General features: G+C 41.8%; 1 protein-coding gene across 1 annotated transcript in view; it reads right to left on the bottom strand.

Moving 5' to 3' along the window:
- Positions 1-18,888, bottom strand: part of LOC136875859 (arylalkylamine N-acetyltransferase-like 2) — a 66,994-nt gene that overhangs the window by 35,093 nt on the left and 13,013 nt on the right. Inside the window, exon 3 of the mRNA XM_067149479.2 lies at positions 14,178-14,319. Coding sequence (XP_067005580.2) covers positions 14,178-14,319 — 142 coding nt within the window. The remainder of the gene's footprint in view (positions 1-14,177; positions 14,320-18,888) is intronic.

Below are 18,888 nucleotides of genomic sequence, written 5' to 3'. Positions count from 1 at the left end.
AAAATAACACCAGTACAGCAATATGCTTCTCATACTCTCACCACTCCATCTTTCACTGCTGCCTGCTGTTGGCACACTGCAAGCCAGTTATTAGCGGAGTCGTGAAACTGACCTTGTGGATGATGACACACAGCATTGCCACACTTCTTCATTCACAGTTACCATATTACAGGGCATTTAGATTTTATATGGGAGTAATGGAGTCCCACTCCCATTTGACAGGCGAGGGACTCCTTGGAAACAACTTGGCAAATGAAATGGAATTCGATGAGGAGCTATCAATATTAATGGGATATATGGAAGAAAGAAGGTAGAACTGGCTGAGACAGCAAAGAGGATGCATCTGGATATGCTAGGAGTAAGTGATATTCGGGTAAGGGGAGATAACAAGGAAGAGATAGGAGATTGTAAAGTGTACTTGATGGGTGTTAGAAAGGGAAGGGCAGAGTCTGGGATAGGGCTCTTTATCAGGAATACCATTGCACGCAACATAGTTTCTGTTAGGCACGTAAATGAGCAAATGATATGGGTAGATTTGTCAGTTGGAGGAATTAGGACTAGAATTGTGTCCGTGTATTCACCATGTGAGGGTGCAGATGAGGATGAAGTTGACAAGTTTTATGAAGCATTGAGTGACCTCGTGGTCAGGGTCAACAGCAAGGATAGAATAGTGCTAATGGGCGATTTCAATGCGAGAGTTGGGAATAGAACTGAAGGATACGAAAAGGTGATAGGTAAATGTGGGGAAGATATGGAAGCTAATGGGAATGGGAAGTGTTTGCTGGACTTCTGTGCTAGTATGCGTTTAGCTGTTACGAATACATTCTTCAATCATAAGGCTATTCACCGCTACACATGGGAAGGTAGGGGTACCAGATCCATAATAGACTATATCATAACAGACTTTAAATTCAGGAAATCTGTTAGGAATGTACGAGTTTTTTGCGGATTTTTCGATGATACAGACCAATATCTGATCTGTAGTGAATTAAGTATCTCTAGGCCTAGGGGAGAGAAAGTGAAATCTGTCTGCAAACCAATAAGGGTAGAAAATCTCAAGGATGAGGAAATTAGACAGAAGTACATGGATATGATTAGTGAGAAGTTTCGAACAGTAGACAGTAAGCAGATTCAGGATATAGAAAGTGAATGGGTGGCATACAGGGATGCTGTAGTAGAAACAGCAGGGGAATGCCTAGGAACAACTGTGTGTAAAGATGGGAAAAGACGAACATCTTGGTGGAATGATGAAGTGAGAGCAGCCTGTAAACGTAAAAAGAAGGCTTATCAGAAATGGCTCTAAACAAGGGCCGAGGCAGAGAGGGATTTGTACGTAGATGAAAGAAACAGAGCGAAACAAATAGTTGTTGAATCCAAAAAGAAGTCATGGGAAGATTTTGGTAATAATCTGGGAAGGCTAGGTCAAGCAGCAGGGAAACCTGTCTGGACAGTAATAATTAATAAAGAATCTTAGCAAGGGAGGGAAAAAGGAAATGAACAGTGTTTTGAGTAATTCAGGTGAACTCATAATAGATCCCAGGGAATCACTGGAGAGGTGGAGGGAATATTTTGAACATCTTCTCAATGTAAAAGGAAATCATCCTGGTGGTGTTGCAAACAGCCAAGCTCATGAGGAGGAGGAAAATGATGTTGGTGAAATTATGCTTGAGGAAGTGGAAAGGATGGTAAATAAACTCCATTGTCATAAGGCAGCTGGAATAGATGAAATTAGACCTTTTTGCTAGTTGCTTTACATCGCACCGACACAGATAGGTCTTACGGCGACGATGGGACAGGGAAGGACTAGGAGTGGGAGGGAAGCGGCCGTAGCCTTAATTAAGGTACAGCATTTGCCTGGTGTGAAAATGGGAAACCACAGAAAACCATTCTCAGGGCTGCCGACAGTGGGGTTCGAACCTACTATCTCCCGAATACTGGATACTGGCCGCACTTAAGCAACTGCAGCTATCGAGCTCGGTGAAATTAGACCTGAAACGGTGAAGTATAGTGGGAAGGCAGGGATGAAATGGCTTCATAGAGTAGTAAAATTAGCGTGGAGTGTGGGTAAGGTACCTTCAGATTGGACAAAAGCAGTAATTGCACCTATCTATAAGCAAGGTAACAGGAAGGATTGCAACAACTATCGAGGTATCTCATTGATTAGTATACTGGGCAAAGTATTCACTGGCATCTTGGAACGGAGGGTGCGATCAGTGGTTGAGAGGAAGTTGGATGAAAACCAGTGTGGATTCAGACCACAGAGAGGCTGTTAGGATCAGATTTTCAGTATGCGCCAGGTAATTGAAAAATGCTACGAGAGGAATAGGCAGTTGTGTTTATGTTTCTTAGATCTAGAGAAAGCATATGACAGGGTACCGAGGGAAAAGATGTTCACTATACTGGGGGACTATGGAATTAAAGGTAGATTATTAAAATCAATCAAAGGCATTTATGTTGGCAATTGGACTTCAGTGAAAATTAATGGTAGAATGAGTTCTTGGTTCAGGGTACTTACAGGGGTTAGACAAGGCTGTAATCTTTCACCTCTCCTGTTCGTAGTTTACATGGATCATCTGCTGAAAGGCATAAAATGGCACGGAGGGATTCAGTTAGGTGGAAATGTGGTAAGCAGTTTGGCCTATGCTGACGACTTGGTCTTAATGGCAGATTGTGCCGAAAGCCTGCAGTCTAATATCTTGGAATTTGAAAATAAGTGCAATGAGTATGGTATGAAAATTAGCCTCTCGAAGACTAAATTGATGTCAGTAGGTAAGAAATTCAACAGAATTGAATGTGAGATTGGTGATACAAAGCTAGAACAGGTCGATAATTTCAAGTATTTAGGTTGTGTGTTCTCCCAGGATGGTAATATAGTAAGTGAGATTGAATCAAGGTGTAGTAAAGATAATGCAGTGAGCTCGCAGTTGCGATCAACAGTATTCTGTAAGAAGGAAGTCAGCTCCCAGACGAAACTATCTTTACATCGGTCTGTTTTCAGACCAACTTTGTTTTACAGGAGCGAAAGCTGGGTGGACTCAGGATATCTTATTCATAAGTTAGAAGTAACAGACGTGAAAGTAGCAAGAATGATTGCTGGTAAAAACAGGTGAGAACAATGGCAGGAGGGTGCTCGGAATGAGGAGGTAAAGGCTAATTTAGGAATGAACTCGATGGATGAAGCTGTACGCATAAACCGGCTTCGGTGGTGGGGTCATGTGAGGCGAATGGAGGAGGATAGGTTACCTAGGAGAATAATGGACTCTGCTATGGAGGGTAAGAGAAATAGAGGTAGACCAAGATGACGATGGTCAGACTGGGTTTGTATTGTTTTAAAGATAAGAGGTATAGAACTAAATGAGGCCACAACACTAGTTGCAAATCGAGAATTGTGGCGACGTTTAGTAAATTCTCAGAGGCTTGCAGACTGAACGCTGAAAGGCATAACAGTCTATAATGATAATGTATGTATGTAATGTACTTATGGCAGTACTGTGTAGAGAAGAGAGGAAGGAAGATAGAAACAAAACAGCATTAGAAGCAGGAAAACAGTGGTGGAGGGATAGGCAGTGATGTACGTCCTTGATTCACAACCAAACTCAGGAGAGAACTAGTTCCCCCTTTCCTCACTGACCTGCCATCATGTTTGTCCTATTATGTGTTCCCGTCTCTCTATACATGAGAAGTGTTTTAACAAGTTATGTTTATGTTAACACCAAAAACCAAAGACATATAACCAAGTAATAATCCACTAATTTTGAAAAATCAAAATTACAGTTTACATGTATGCATAGTATTTATATTTAATGCCCATTTAAAATATATTTAGTGTCTACTTGCCTCCTTATTTTACAATTTTTAGTGCCTAAAATCTAGTCTCTTGTCATGACAGCATGTGCATACATCTTTCTGATATTCTTTCATTGTCCAGCACTCTCTAACATTTATCTAGTGAGTTGGTCTAGAACAGGGATGGCAAACCTCTACTGACTGGCATGCCATTTATGGTCTTGTTTATTACTTTTTACTGTCTAGTGTGCCATCAGTTATTTTCCTTTAAAATCATTGTGAAACCCCCTCATTTGACTTCATTTAGGTATTAGATTGCATTACATATAAATCCATTTGACTAATGTTTCATGTTTTTATTTTGCAAACATCATTGCAAATCTCTTTTTAAAACCAGTTAAATTTTATGAATAAGGTATAATTTTGCTTTAACCTAATCATTTTTGTTTTTTGTAATATCTTTTCAGTTTCACCTCAACTAATTTATAACTGTTATGTTCTTCAGTCTGCCAAAACTAATGTTGAGTGATAAAATTATAAACTACCTGAAAAAGAAAACATATGGTAACCTAAAAACCCAACAGGTACAAAAAAAAAAAAAAATGAATAAAATTTGTAAAAGATATGACCATAGAATTAATTGAGACATACTTCTTTATTAAAGCGTAATGTTGAATTATGCTATGTTACTATATTTTCTGCCTATTTATCACATGTTAAAAATATTAAAATACCGTATGTTAGTATGTCAATTGATGTGCCACAGAAGTCATGTTTGCCATCCCTCGTTTACAAGATGATTTATGTGAATCCCATTTTCACACCAAGAAAATTAATTAATTACTTAATTAAGGACATGACTGCTACCTTCCCAGTCTTGGTCCCAAAGTCACTAAAATCTCTCTTTGAAGTCGTGCCGTGAAGGGCAACACATACGGCCACAGAATGCCCTGCATGTATCGCTGTACTGTCAATGTCCCTCGTATCAATATTAGGGGTGATTGACTGTTATACGCAAGTGACCCCAGACCAGCAGAACACCAGCAGGGGCAGTGTGCATGGCATAGCTAAGGCAGGATTGGGGTACTCACTGCAAGGGGTCCAGACACAAACATGGTCATCATCAATGCACAAAGATAACCTGGGTTCGTCAATAAAGACAACCCAGTTCCAGTACGCAGCAGACCAGGTTTGTTGTTCATGATATCACTCTAAATGGACATAATGGTGGGTGGGTGCCAATGTCAAGACATGTAATGGGTGTTGTGGGACTAAATTTCCTTCAGCCAAGCACTTGAAAATAGTTTGGTCAGACCAGGGATCTGTAACTAGACATCAGATTTATGTGGTGTATAAATCACCAATGTAAGCATGCAACTATGCTGCAAAATGTAGTGGAATATGCATTTAAGTATGCACTTATTTTCATGCTATTACGCACTTGTATGAAATGCCAACGTAACATTCCTTTACATGCGATTCACCCATACCAATGTATAAAATCACGATCATGAATAAACATCTGAATGAAAAAACGAAATCATACTACTTACAGCTGGGATCTTCCACTAGTACAAACAATGCGTGCATATATTGTGAGATGCATCAATCTATCGGTGTTCACTGTTAAAACAACATGACCGAGCTCGATAGCTGCAGTTGCTTAAGTGCGGCCAGTATCCAGTATTCGGGAGATAGTAGGTTCGAACCCCACTGTCGGCAGCCCTGAAAATGGTTTTCCGTTGTTTCCCATTTTCACACCAGGCAAATGCTGGGGCTGTACCTTAATTAAGCCCACGGCCACTTCCTTCCCACTCCTAGCCCTTTCTTGTCCCATCGTCGCCTTAAGACCTATCTGTGTTGGTGCGACGAAAAAACAACTAGCAAAAAAAAAAAAAAAAAAAAAAACCATGCACACGTCTCCTAGATAAGACACAGTGTGTTAAAAAATACACATGATAAATCAATTGGTAAGATTTTTAAGAAAACCATGTAAAAAACCACAACTGTGAAGGAGCACACTTAAACACACATTCCTCATTCATTTTACACTGTTCGTAATTTGTTCTGCAGTACACTATAATAGTCTTATCCATGTTTTCTGGTTTAAATCTATGGCATTTGTCTGTTAAAATTACCTTAAATGCAGAGAATGATCTCTCTTAGGGATGGGCCACTCGATCGCCTGCTCGAGCAGGCTCGAGTGCTGACATCACGAACTGGTGTGTCAAGCGTGGTCGAGCCAGATCGAGCAACACGGAATTCCCTCGTGACGTAGGCTTGCATGTGCGCTAAGTAGCCCGTCTGCACTCATTCACGTTGATATTCACCTTCCGGCACTACGCGTAGAGTAGAAGTAGAGTCATTAGCGATAGCGTCCATTCTACAGAAATACATACGTACCGTAAGTCATAGTGGACGCATTGGTTTATTAAATCCATATATGCCCAGAATTACTTTTTTTAATCAAATGGAAGTGACTGCTCGACATGACGATGAGCTCTGCATAGTGATAGTATTTGTGTGGTTTTCCTTTCGTTACTTGGTCGCTACTTCCATTTTTGGTTCTTCTGAACATTGTATCATTTTAATAATATATTCTGTTCAGTTTTATTATAATGCTATATTTACTATTTCTCCTACATAATAAAAAAAATGTGAACAGACCTGAAGTCCTGAGTCCGATATAATATAACTGGGTTTTTTGCTATTGGTTTTACGTCACACCGACACAGATAGGTGTTATGGCGACGATGGGATAGGAAAGGTGTTAGGAGTGGGAAGGAAGCGGCCATAGCCTTAATTAAGCTACAGCCCCAGCATTTGCCTGGTGTGAAAATGGGAAACCACGGAAAACCACTTCGAGGATGGCTGAGGTGGGAATCGAACCCACCTCTACTCAGTTGACCTCCAGAGGCTGAGTAGACCCCGTTCCAGCCCTCGTACCACTTTTCAAATTGCGTGGCAGAGCCGGGAATCGAACGCGGACCTCCGGGGGTGGCGGCTAATCACGCTAACCACTACTCCACAGAGGCGGACTTACTTACATATTACGCCGTATCATTTCTCAGGCGATAATATTACTCTAGGATAACAACCATATAATCCATATACTCCTATGTTGTGTAAGGGATTCAATGTATTCCGTTAATAATGTTAAGGCGTTATCATTATAAATATTATTTTCATGGTACGAAATGTAACAAGCTATTTCTGAAATTGCCGGGTGAGGATATAGTTTGTTCAGTTGTGTTCCTGTACACACACTGGTTTCATTTCATTAGTATTAAAAGAGCAAAGAAGATTGCCACTCATCTGATTTAGTACAAGGTAATCACTCATAGATGGCAGGCCATACTCCTGCACGAGTACTGCTCGACCTAGATCGAGCAGTGACGTCATCAGCTCGAGCCGCTCGAGCTGCGCTCATGCCCATCCCTAACCTCTCTACATCTGCAGATGTGACGTGACAGTACTTGAATTCAGGAGCAAGTGTAGGTGTTAAACAATCTGGTAGATCCACATTATCAGTACAAACCAAATATGTGTTTATAGCTATCACGATGTCATAGCCCATATTTCGTTTAAGGACAGCATTATATTTTGTTTGCAGATGGAGTCCGAGGTTTCCTGGCATACCCTCCAATTCATGCTTCACATTCTCCATAATGTCCAGTGAGTCACCAAGAAGCAGTCCACGTGTTTATAGCTTCTTGACTGATTCTGGCATGATTTGGAAGTGTGTCTTTATACTGTACGTGCCAGTTTCCTTAAAAATGTTTTGTTGCTGAAAGAGTTCACGGCATTAATTACTTATCATTTAGTTTGAAGACTGCTTGTAAAACATGTTAAAACATGCATAATAAAAGTCAAAAACATGTACAATAAACCAAAAATGAGAAATGTATGCACTAATCACAAATATATATGCAAAAATGTATATACAGGGTATTTCAGCTAAGTTGTCCACCTCAAATATCTTCTGGTCTGTTAAATATATAGACATCCTGTTTTCAAATTCTTAAATTGTATTAAGAGGCTCATAAAGTACTGTCCAATTCCTCCCTATCACATACGTAATTACCAAGAAACGGGTAGAACTTTGTTTTTTAAAATGGATCTATATCGATTTCACCCAGTAGAACAATTAAGAATAGAGAGAATTCAGTGATGTGCTTACTTTGTAAATCAGATGAGTACTTTTGCAGATATTGAAGGGTTTCAAATGTGTGTTTATTAGAAAGCGATGCGCCACTTACTGTGATGTCCAGTGTATTGTCCTCCTGCATGACTCACGCTTTGTTGATAAACACATACACCAAACATACTGTGATGGTATTGTGCAGTCAAAATGTTTGGTGGTCAGGCACACTCATAAGAATAAAATTAGAGAGACGTTCGCAAGAAACTAAATGGTAGAGTTTTGTTTCATTTTAAATTTTAATGTGTAAATGAATTCAGTTTTCTCAGGTTCGCCAGTACTGAAAGAGCACAGCACTTCTTATTTCAACTCAACCACTGCCTGTTGCTAACATAGGTCTACATCAATCTTACATGTTGGCTTTAAGGAGGACCAAAGAGCCCACCAATAATGTCATCTATTAAGTTTTCATCCATTCTTCCCAATGACCATGTCATTCATTGGATTTTAAAGTTGTTGATTTCATCTCATGTACTATGTACTCATGGAAAGAACAATAAAGCACTTAAATTATTACAATTTCACTGTGTTATGTGTTCTTTTTCTGATTCAACGGCAATGAAACAAAAGCTCCGAAATGCTGTAGACCAACATCATACTGTTTTTTCTCCCCCTCCCACCCCCCACCTCGAGATAATGGTGAGATTTGTGTGTTAATCAACAAGGCGTGAGTTAAGCACGAGAAAGTATTTATTGGATTTGCAAAATAATCCCATCACTGAATTTCAGCTTATAAATCTCATATTTTGTCCCGTACTGGCTCAAAACAATTAAGGTTAAGTTAGAAGGAGATTCCCACCCTCCAATACTTGTCTCTTTTCTATAGCTAGTTTATTGTTTACATGACATAATCCAGCTTAATCTCTAGGTGTATACTAAACAGAACATGTTTCGTTCCAATTATGGAACATCTTCAGCTAAACGATTTAACAAAAAATGTCAGGACAATTAAAACACATGTAATGATTATGGTGATGAAATAAAATGTTCATTCATGTTGGGTTAAAATTTTATTCGTTACTTGGACATTGACTTGTTGGAAATTTTAACCCAACATGAATGAACATTTTATTTCATCACCATAATCATTACACGTGTTTTAATTGTCCTGCCATTTTTTGTCAAATCTTTTAGCTGAAGATGTTCCATAATCGGAACGAAACATGTTCTGTTTAGTATACACCTAGAGATTAAGCTGGATTATGTCATGTAAACAATAAACTAGCTATAAGAAATTGACAAGTATTGGAAGGTGGGAATCTCCTTATAACTTAACCTTAGTCATCACTGAATTTGTTACTTGATTCTTAATTGTTCTATTTGGTGAAATTGGTAAGAAAACAAAGTTGATACTGGTTTCTTCATAATTATGTATGTGATCGAAAGGAATAGGACAGTATTCTATGAGCCCCTTAATAAAATTTAAGAATTTGAAAAGTGAATGTCTTTATCTTAAATGAATCAGAAGATATTTGAGGTGGACAACTTAGCTGAATCACCCTGTATATGCACTATTAAACTTACAGTAATAATTCATCCAATTACACCTTCAAACGCACGTCCTTGTCAGTTTTGGAGGTCTACACATCGGCATACAAAATATGCATTTGCATACAAATCCGATGTCCAACTGTAACGATGTCACATATGCCTGGATGACGGACATTGTAACACTTGGAACTGCTTGTGCATGTCACAGGATTACATGATGCTCTCTACTGGTAGTCAGTCGAGGATGCCCTGAATCCAGTTGCCATGTGAGAATACTCTCAGTCTGATTAGAATGGCCTAGGTAATGGGCAGTTCAGTTGTCATGTGAGAATGCTCTCACAAATCGACTGGTCCCAACACACCCTAACAGTCTGGTTAGAATGGCCTAGGTAATGGGCAGTTCATTGATACGGGCATATTCCTATAATATTGCATGTGATAAACTTCATGATCTATGCATGAATTGTATTGAATAAGTGGATTGGACTTATGTAACTTGATTGCATCATATAGGCACATCACATAGCCACACGGGGAAGGGGTAACACATTCATGGTATCTGGTGGCAAGACCATTCAACTAATCACACGACACTATGCTAATCATGTGGCTATTTGCTCCAGGTGAAACTCCATGCCGAGTTTTGAAGGAAAATGACAACTCCATTGGTGGTAATTAATGATCTTCCTGTTCCGTGTTGATGATTCCCTAATATCAAATAAGAACTATAACAATTTGTCTTAAATAGCCTGTTTTATGGTTACAGTACTAGTTTCAGTCCCTAGTTAGGGCAAACTTCAGCTGACCTATACATACTTAAAATCTTAAAATAGCACACGTACAACAAAAACGTAATAACTAAATTCTTAAAAATTTAACACTTCAGTAAAATTCTTTTGTTTTGTCATATAAACACTGAATGTTTGAAAATAAAATGTTTAACACTGTGTGTCATATAACGTTTCTTATGATATATTGTCCATTAAATACTCGTATAATATTCCCCTAATTAAAGGATGGATGTGCTGAGGCTTATACGTAAATATACTTATTCCGTTAAGCATATTTCAAAAGGTTCCCACAATAGTTTTTAAGTAAGAAAGTGAGTTATTTCCTATTCAGCAACAAGGGACTTCATTACAACATACTATGACAGGGCCTTTCAAACGCCCAAAATCTCGTGCATGCAAACCGAAGCACATAGGTTCTGTGCACCGTACATTGGCCCGACTCGGCTGTGTTCGGACCAGCATTTTATCTCGGGGTGACTCGGTTAAGCTCGGCTCAACTCTGCTCGGCCGGTGGAGCGCTGCAAAGCAAGTGGGGAAGGGGGAGACAGATGGAGCGAGTGAGACAGACATAGGGAAAGAGAGAGACAGTGCTATTGCTTCAAATCCAGCAGTGGGGGATTTGCACTCTGGTCAACCTAAGAAGTCATCTTATGCACCTTGCACCGTGCAATGCACCGGTGCATGCACCCTGAGAGGTCCTGTACTTTGGACACATCAGCTTCAATAGGCACTAAGTTTTTCTAGAACTCTACCAAGCCATTATACACTGACTGACAGAGCAAATGCAACACCAAGAAGGAGTGGTCAGAACTTTATGCCAATTGCAGGGTAGACTGACGTCACTGAGGTATGCTCATGATGTGAAATGCGCCGCTGTGCTGCGCACGTAGCGAACGATAAATGGGACACGGCGTTGGCGAATGGCCCACTTCGTACCGTGATTTCTCAACCGACAGTCATTGTAGAATGTGTTGTCGTGTGCCACAGGACACGTGTATAGCTAAGAATGCCAGGCCGCCGTCAACGGAGGCATTTCCAGCAGACAGACGACTTTACGAGGGGTATGGTGATCGGGCTGAGAAGGGCAGGTTGGTTGCTTCGTCAAATCGCAGCCGATACCCATAGGGATGTGTCCACGGTGCAGCGCCTGTGGCGAAGATGGTTGGCGCAGGGACATGTGGCACGTGCGAGCGGTCCAGGCGCAGCCCGAGTGACGTCAGCATGCGAGGATCGGCGCATCCGCCGCCAAGCGGTGGCAGCCCCGCACGCCACGTCAACCGCCATTCTTCAGCATGTGCAAGACACCCTGTTGTTGGCTGTTCCAATATCGACCAGAACAATTTCCCGTCGATTGGTTGAAGGAGGCCTGCACTCCCGGCGTCCGCTCAGAAGACTACCATTGACTCCACAGCATAGACGTGCACGCCTGGCATGGTGCCAGGCTAGAGCAACTTGGATGAGGGAATGGCGGAACGTCGTGTTCTCCGATGAGTCACGCTTCTGTTCTGTCAGTGATAGTCACCGCAGACGAGTGTGGCGTCGGCGTGGAGAAAGGTCAAATCCGGCAGTAATTGTGGAGCGCCCTACCGCTAGACAACGCGGCATCATGGTTTGGGGCGCTATTGCGTATGATTCCACGTCACCTCTAGTGCGTATTCAAGGCACGTTAAATGCCCACCGCTACGTGCAGCATGTGCTGCGGCCGGTGGCACTCCCGTACCTTCAGGGGCTGCCCAATGCTCTGTTTCAGCAGGATAATGCCCGCCCACACACTGCTCGCATCTCCCAACAGGCTCTACGAGGTGTACAGATGCTTCCGTGGCCAGCGTACTCTCCGGATCTCTCACCAATCGAACACGTGTGGGATCTCATTGGACGCCGTTTGCAAACTCTGCCCCAGCCTCGTACGGACGACCAACTGTGGCAAATGGTTGACAGAGAATGGAGAACCATCCCTCAGGACACCATCCGCACTCTTATTGACTCTGTACCTCGACGTGTTTCTGCGTGCATCGCCGCTCGCGGTGGTCCTACATCCTACTGAGTCGATGCCGTGCGCATTGTGTAACCTGCATATCGGTTTGAAATAAACATCAATTATTCGTCCATGCCGTCTCTGTTTTTTCCCCAACTTTCATCCCTTTCGAACCACTCCTTCTTGGTGTTGCATTTGCTCTGTCAGTCAGTGTATTTCTAACAGATTTTCTTAGATATAAACACAATAACTTAACGCTTTAATTAGGGGAATATTATACTTATTTTATTGTACTTGGTACATGATTTTTCCTTTTCCTTTTTTGAGTTTTAAGAATAACAAAGAATAGTTTCCAGAAGTGTTTACAATCACTAACACACACTCTACTAGAAAAGTGTCCATGTGCAAGAAAGGGAAAGTATACAGATGTAAAGTTCTTGATTTTCGTATAAAAGCCAAGGAATATGTACTACACTCATGTTCACAGAAAGCAGAACACCTTGAAAGACTTGAGATAGAAGTTCATATTCACAGGACATGTGCATTAGTATGTTCTGAAGAAATAATTAGCATTTGAACCATGATGGCCCTCAGGTTCAACGTCCACATCTATATCTCGGCACACCACCATCGGCTGGTAAAATGTGCCTGCGGCTCTTGTTGTCACTATAAACCGAAGGTAATGGATCAGTGTAACTTGAGCAGACTTTCAGGATGCCTCGCAGATATATGCAAGAACCGTACCGTCAAATGAGTAAGTTTAAAAGAGGGCACATTATTGGCATGAGAGAACGTGATGCATTTATCCAGGAAATTGCTGCTCATGTGGGACAAAGTGTATCAGCAGTGCAACGGGTGTGTTCAGAATAGTTCACAGAAGCCGTAGAACATGACAAGATAGGTCTAGTCGCACCACCCAGACGCCCCCCCCCAAGAAGATCAACACCTCATCCGAATGGCATTGTAGGACAGATCTGCATTCTCCTCGGCTCTGGCGCACCAGTGGAACAGTGTAACATATCGTACACTAACAGGAGTGACAATCCATCGCCGTTTATTACGGTCCGGGTTACCGGTGCATGGTCCACTTCTCCACCTTCCTTTGACTAATGTGCATAAACATGCTAGACTGCAATGGTGTATGGAACGATGTCACTGGGGACAGTGATGGCAGCAGATTATGTTTTTAGATGAATCCAGGTTCTGTTTGTTTGAAAATGATGGCCACATTTTTGTTCGCCGCAGACACTGGGAGAGGCATCTCATTGACTGCATTTGCATAAGACATACAGCACCAACTCAAGGTCTTATGGTGTGGGGTACTATTGGGTACAACCACAAATCACAGTTGGTGAGTATCCAGGGCACTGTGACCAGATTCACCTACGTGAATGACATCCTGTGACCTGTAGCCATACCCTTTCTGCATGACACCCCAGTCACCATATTTCAGCAGAACAATGCGCGACCACATTTTGCTGCATGAACACATGCCTTCTTGTTGTCAATGAATGTCAGACTGTTGCCCTGACCCACCCGATCACCAGACTTATCGCCAATCGAAAATGTGTAGGATATGGTAAAATGACGGGTGTGGTGCTGTGACACAATGCTAACCACCAAAGATAAACTGTGGAACCAGGTGAATGCAGCATGGAGGGCTATATCCCAGGACGCCATTCACGCATTATACGCGTCGATGCCATGGTGCATGGAACAAGTTATCAGTGCCTATAGAGGACCCAGTGTCTGCTAGGCAACAGGACACATGCTGAACCTAGGTGACTGAAATGCTAATAATTTCTGCAGAACATACTAATGAACATATTCTGTGAATATGAACTTCCTATCTCTAGTCTTTCAAGGTGTTCTGCTTTCATGAAGATGAGTGTACTATGATACATAACTATAAAGTAGAAAATGGTTTATTTACCTTGGCCTCTGTGTTGAGGCTTCACAGTGACAGCATAGATCCTGAAGAATTCATTTATACCATAATGTTCGAACACATCAAAAGTCTTGTTCATATGAGAACGAAGATGGAGTATTTTGTCAAGAGCTTCGCCTTCCGTCAACTGGCAGCCGCATTGAACAGGCTACACATTACTGGCTATCATTAACATGCAACATAATCTGAACATACAATAAATGAAGAAATCTTTCTAAAGGGTCAATTACTCATTTCAGTATGTAATTGATTCTTCTAGTGAATCAGACAGTTATTCAATCTCTTCGGAAAGAAGCTCCTATGAAATAAAATAAGTAATAATTTTAAGCAACATCTGAAAACTAGATTTTTGATAATTATCTCCTTTAGAAATAGTCCTCATTTAATAAGATTGCACCATGTCAGGAAAAAACATTATACATTTAAGAAAATGGAAATTGCAACACCATAAAGTCATTGGTCGTTTGTGTTGATTTTCAAGATATGGAACAATGCCATGTAGGTATGTAAACAATCAAAGTTTCAGACCCATTGGATTGTTGCTACAGGTCTCCCAACATGATTGGTCGCAGAGGAATCAACTCCAGTATACGGACTCTGGTATAGCGTAGTTGACTTGCAGTCTGTGCAGTGAAGAGTTCCCCGTCAAACATGCCTCGATGACAGAGAAGAGCACGCTATCAACAAGTGTCACTGTTTGAGAGGGCTCGGATAATTGGGCTGTGTGAGGCTGGATTAGGACTAAGTGTACCATTTGCCACCGAGGTAGACACCTCATTTGCAAATAAAGAGATTTTGATTTTTTGATTTTGACTCTCACTGCACGTGTTGGCCGACAGACATCTACGGTACAACATATATGGCAGCAGTGGTCAAATGAAGGTACCCACACTTGTAGATCTGGCACAGGCCCAGCGCGACAGACAACTGTGAGAGAGGATCGCCGCATCATTCGGATGGCCCAGATGGAACCCCATGCAACAGCAGCACAAATCCGAGCAGCTGTGGCACCCCACGTTACACAACAAACATTTGGTAATCGCCTGCATGCAGCTGGCTTACCAGCCCGTGTCCCTGCAGAAGGTGTTCCATTGACCCCACAACAGCGACGTGTAAGGCTGGCCTGGTGTTAAGAAAGATCGACGTGGGTCAATGAATGGTATAGAGTCGTCTTTAGTGACGAATCGCGCTTCTGTCTTGCCCGCAGTGATCGCCGGAATCATGTGCGCCGACGTACCGGGGAGAGGGGCCACCCAGATCTTATTGTCGAGAGGCAGATAGGGCCAACACCAAGCATTATGGTCTGGGGAGCTATTGGCTTTAATGTGAAATCACAATTAGTGCTTGTTGAGGGCACTATGACTGCTCAACAGTACGTTGATAGGGTACTCAATCCAGTGGTTGTCCCTATGATGGAGAACATTGCTAATGGGATGTTTCAGCAGGACAATACCTGGGTTTACACTGCACGCATCTCCAGAGAAGCTCTCCACAACATCACAACCTTAGAATGGCCCACCAGATCACCGGACCTCAGTCCTATTGAACATGTGTAGGACATGATGGGTCGACAACTGGCCAACCGTCCTCAGCCACCCACAACTCTGAAACAACTGACCCATGCAGTGCAGCAAGCATGGGCCACAATTCCTCAGGAAGCGATCCAGGGCCTTATTGATTCCATGCCTCGACAAATTCATCAATGAATTGCAGCTCGTGTTGGGCACATTTATTCAAACTTGCATGTAGAAGGACCTGAAAGTGTAATCATCGAATCACAACCAAACACTCGTCCTGCATGTTCAATTGCAGCAATGTAGCACCACTCCTTCTGGGTGTTGCAATTTCCATTTTCTTCAGTGTACATACAGAATTATTGCAAATGATACATTGGGTTTTAAAACATATATCTCACCAAGTATTGTTCATAAAATAATAATCTATACTAATATATAAAGAGAGACTGTGAGTTTGTGGCTATGTAATTTGTAATCTCAGAAATTTCAAAATTTGAAAGATATCATAATTCTGGGTAACATAGACTATGTATCATCATGGAAAAAGACAATCCCTGCACTTAATCTTCAAAGGTTGAAGCCACGCCGTCCACCTTTGTGTGATGCTGCTGACATGGCTCTTCAACAGATTATCCCTGCTCAACATGTTTTCTGGTGTGAAAATTGCTGGTGGATTTCATCTACCACACAAGCAGTCACTTAATCTTAACAGAGTACGGATGGGCCATGAAAGATGCAGGGACCCACTCTACAAGTGGAACTGCTTAACATCACCAGAATGAAACTGTCGTACCCCATGGCAAACCATCCCTCACATCGTCGGCAGCTGCAAACTATGTACCTACTTGGGTAGCAGGGCTGATTTCTTGATTCCATCAGAGGCAGTATCGGAGTGGATGGAAGGACTGGACATTCTTATTTGAAATTAGGTTTTCATGTTATTGAAATATTTTCAAGGCAGATCAAATTGTATAAATGGGAATTTGAATATACTGCTGCTGTTAGTAATAATTCTGAGGCAGGGCTTTGCCAGGATGTTGGTGGGGGTGTCTGGAGAAGGGGTTTGCTCATGCTAATGATGGTGGAAAGCTGGGCTGCTTCAGTACACCATGAGTGAGCAAGAGGTGCACACGTCTGCTACGCAATGCATCATTATGAAATTTCTCACAAAAGAGAGCACCAAACCTCCTGAAATTTTGAGATGGTTCCGCACACCGTTTGGGGAAGAAACACTTTCACAGACTCAAGTGTATGAGTGGGCTAAAAAATTTGTGGCAGGAAGAGATGCTGTGGAAAATTAACATCATGAAAGGAGACCACAGACAAGCATCACTGCAGACAACGTTGTTGCCATTTGTGACATTATTGGTAAAGATCAGCGAATAAAAATTTCACAAATTGTTTTAGCCGTAGGAATAAGTTACGGAAAGGTTCAAACCATCATCCGAGGTAAACTCCATTTCAGAAAATTGTCTGCCAGGTGGGCCCCTTCTCTTTTCAACCAGGAACAGAAATCTTTACACCAGGAAGTTTGCAGAGACTTCTGCGTTGGTACGAGGAGAAAGGAGAGGATTTCTTGCATCGTACTGTGACTTGTGATGAAACTTCGGTGCATCATTACACCTCAGAGTCAAAGCAAGCAAGCATGGAGTGGCAGAGAAGAGACGAAGCAGGACCGGTCAAGCCAAACCATGCCCAGCAACCATTTTCTCTGACTCCGCGGGCGTTTTGCTGTTGGAGTTTCTTTACAGACAAAGAAAAAATTAATGCAGCCTATTACTGTCACAAGGGACACCAGCAACCGACCGAAACATCATTCTTCTCCATGACAATGCAAGGCCACGTACTGCCGCTTTAACATGGGAAAAACTGGAGGAAATTCACTGGACACCTTTGGAACATCCTCCGTACAGTCGAGATTTATCGCCCTGTGACTACCATTTGTTTGGATCACTTAAACAAGTCCTGGGAGGACAGCGGTTCGATGATGATGCAAGTGTAGAAGACTTTGTGCGCAACTGGCTCCACACGTGCCCCTCTTCTTTCTATCAGGACGGCATCAAAAACTTACCAATCTGATGGAGAAAATGTGTATGTAGAAAAGTCATCTCTATATGTGTATTTATTTTGGTTGATGCAATAAATTTTAAAACATAATTCCCATTTATATTTGATCCATCCATACATTTTATGCCATACGCTACATAAATGATAATAAATCCTAGAATTTCAAAGGGTTCCCATGAAAACTGTGATTTTGGCCTTTTGGCATATTAGCATAGGCTAATACAGGCGAAAAATATAGTTTGCTATTCAATGATAAGATAAAGCTCATTTTAAGCCTCATGACTTGACAAACAAAACTCAGATGAGTTCTTATAGGACACCAGAAGCCATGTTTTTGAGATATTAGCACCACACTCCCTCGCTGTAGGAATCGGTGTAGAAATATTATGAAGGCCCTAGAACATTACAAACATCTCCCCTGTGCTGTGGACGTGCTGAATACAGTATTAAGGCATGTACTGGATGAGCATTATCTGAAGGATAAAATTTCTTACTCCTTGTGGGTGGGGGACGCAGACAAAGAATACATCCACGGTATCCCCTGCCTGTCATACGAGGTGAGTAAAAGGGGCGACCAAGGATGATTGTATTAGAACCATGAAACTACTTGTGATTAGTACCACCACGCGAGAAACACAATGGGTTGGTTTTACTTGCGCGTAATACAACTACGTTAGGTACAAAATAGATTTGTGATTAGTAGCACGCAGGAGCACCGTGCGGTCAGACCCCCACTTAGAGTGCACTGTTGGATTTTGCAGTACCTGTGATTAGTATCACTGTATGAGTAACACCATGGGTTAGTACGAGTCCCTGTGGTTAGTACACTTACGTGATGAACACCATAGGTTTGCTTTGCCTGTAAATGGCGCCGCAATGTGAGAAAAACCATAGATCTGTATTAAATGTGCAAATTTCATACCTGTGAGTAGTATCATAATGTGTGGAATACCACGAGTCTATGCTATTTTGATTAGTACCACACCATGACAAATACCATGGTTCTACTTTCCTAGTGATAAGTACCATTATGAGGGGCCGATGACTTGGATTTTGGATCCCTTTAGACTGCAAGCACCATCGATTCAGTATTGTGCTTTAGAAGCAGTCCC

This window comes from Anabrus simplex, chromosome 6 (genome assembly GCF_040414725.1).
Source record: "Anabrus simplex isolate iqAnaSimp1 chromosome 6, ASM4041472v1, whole genome shotgun sequence".
In the NCBI taxonomy this organism is placed as follows: Eukaryota; Metazoa; Arthropoda; class Insecta; order Orthoptera; family Tettigoniidae; genus Anabrus; species Anabrus simplex.
The sequence above is the reverse complement of the archived record's forward strand: the minus strand, read 5'-3'. Positions and strand labels throughout refer to the sequence as shown.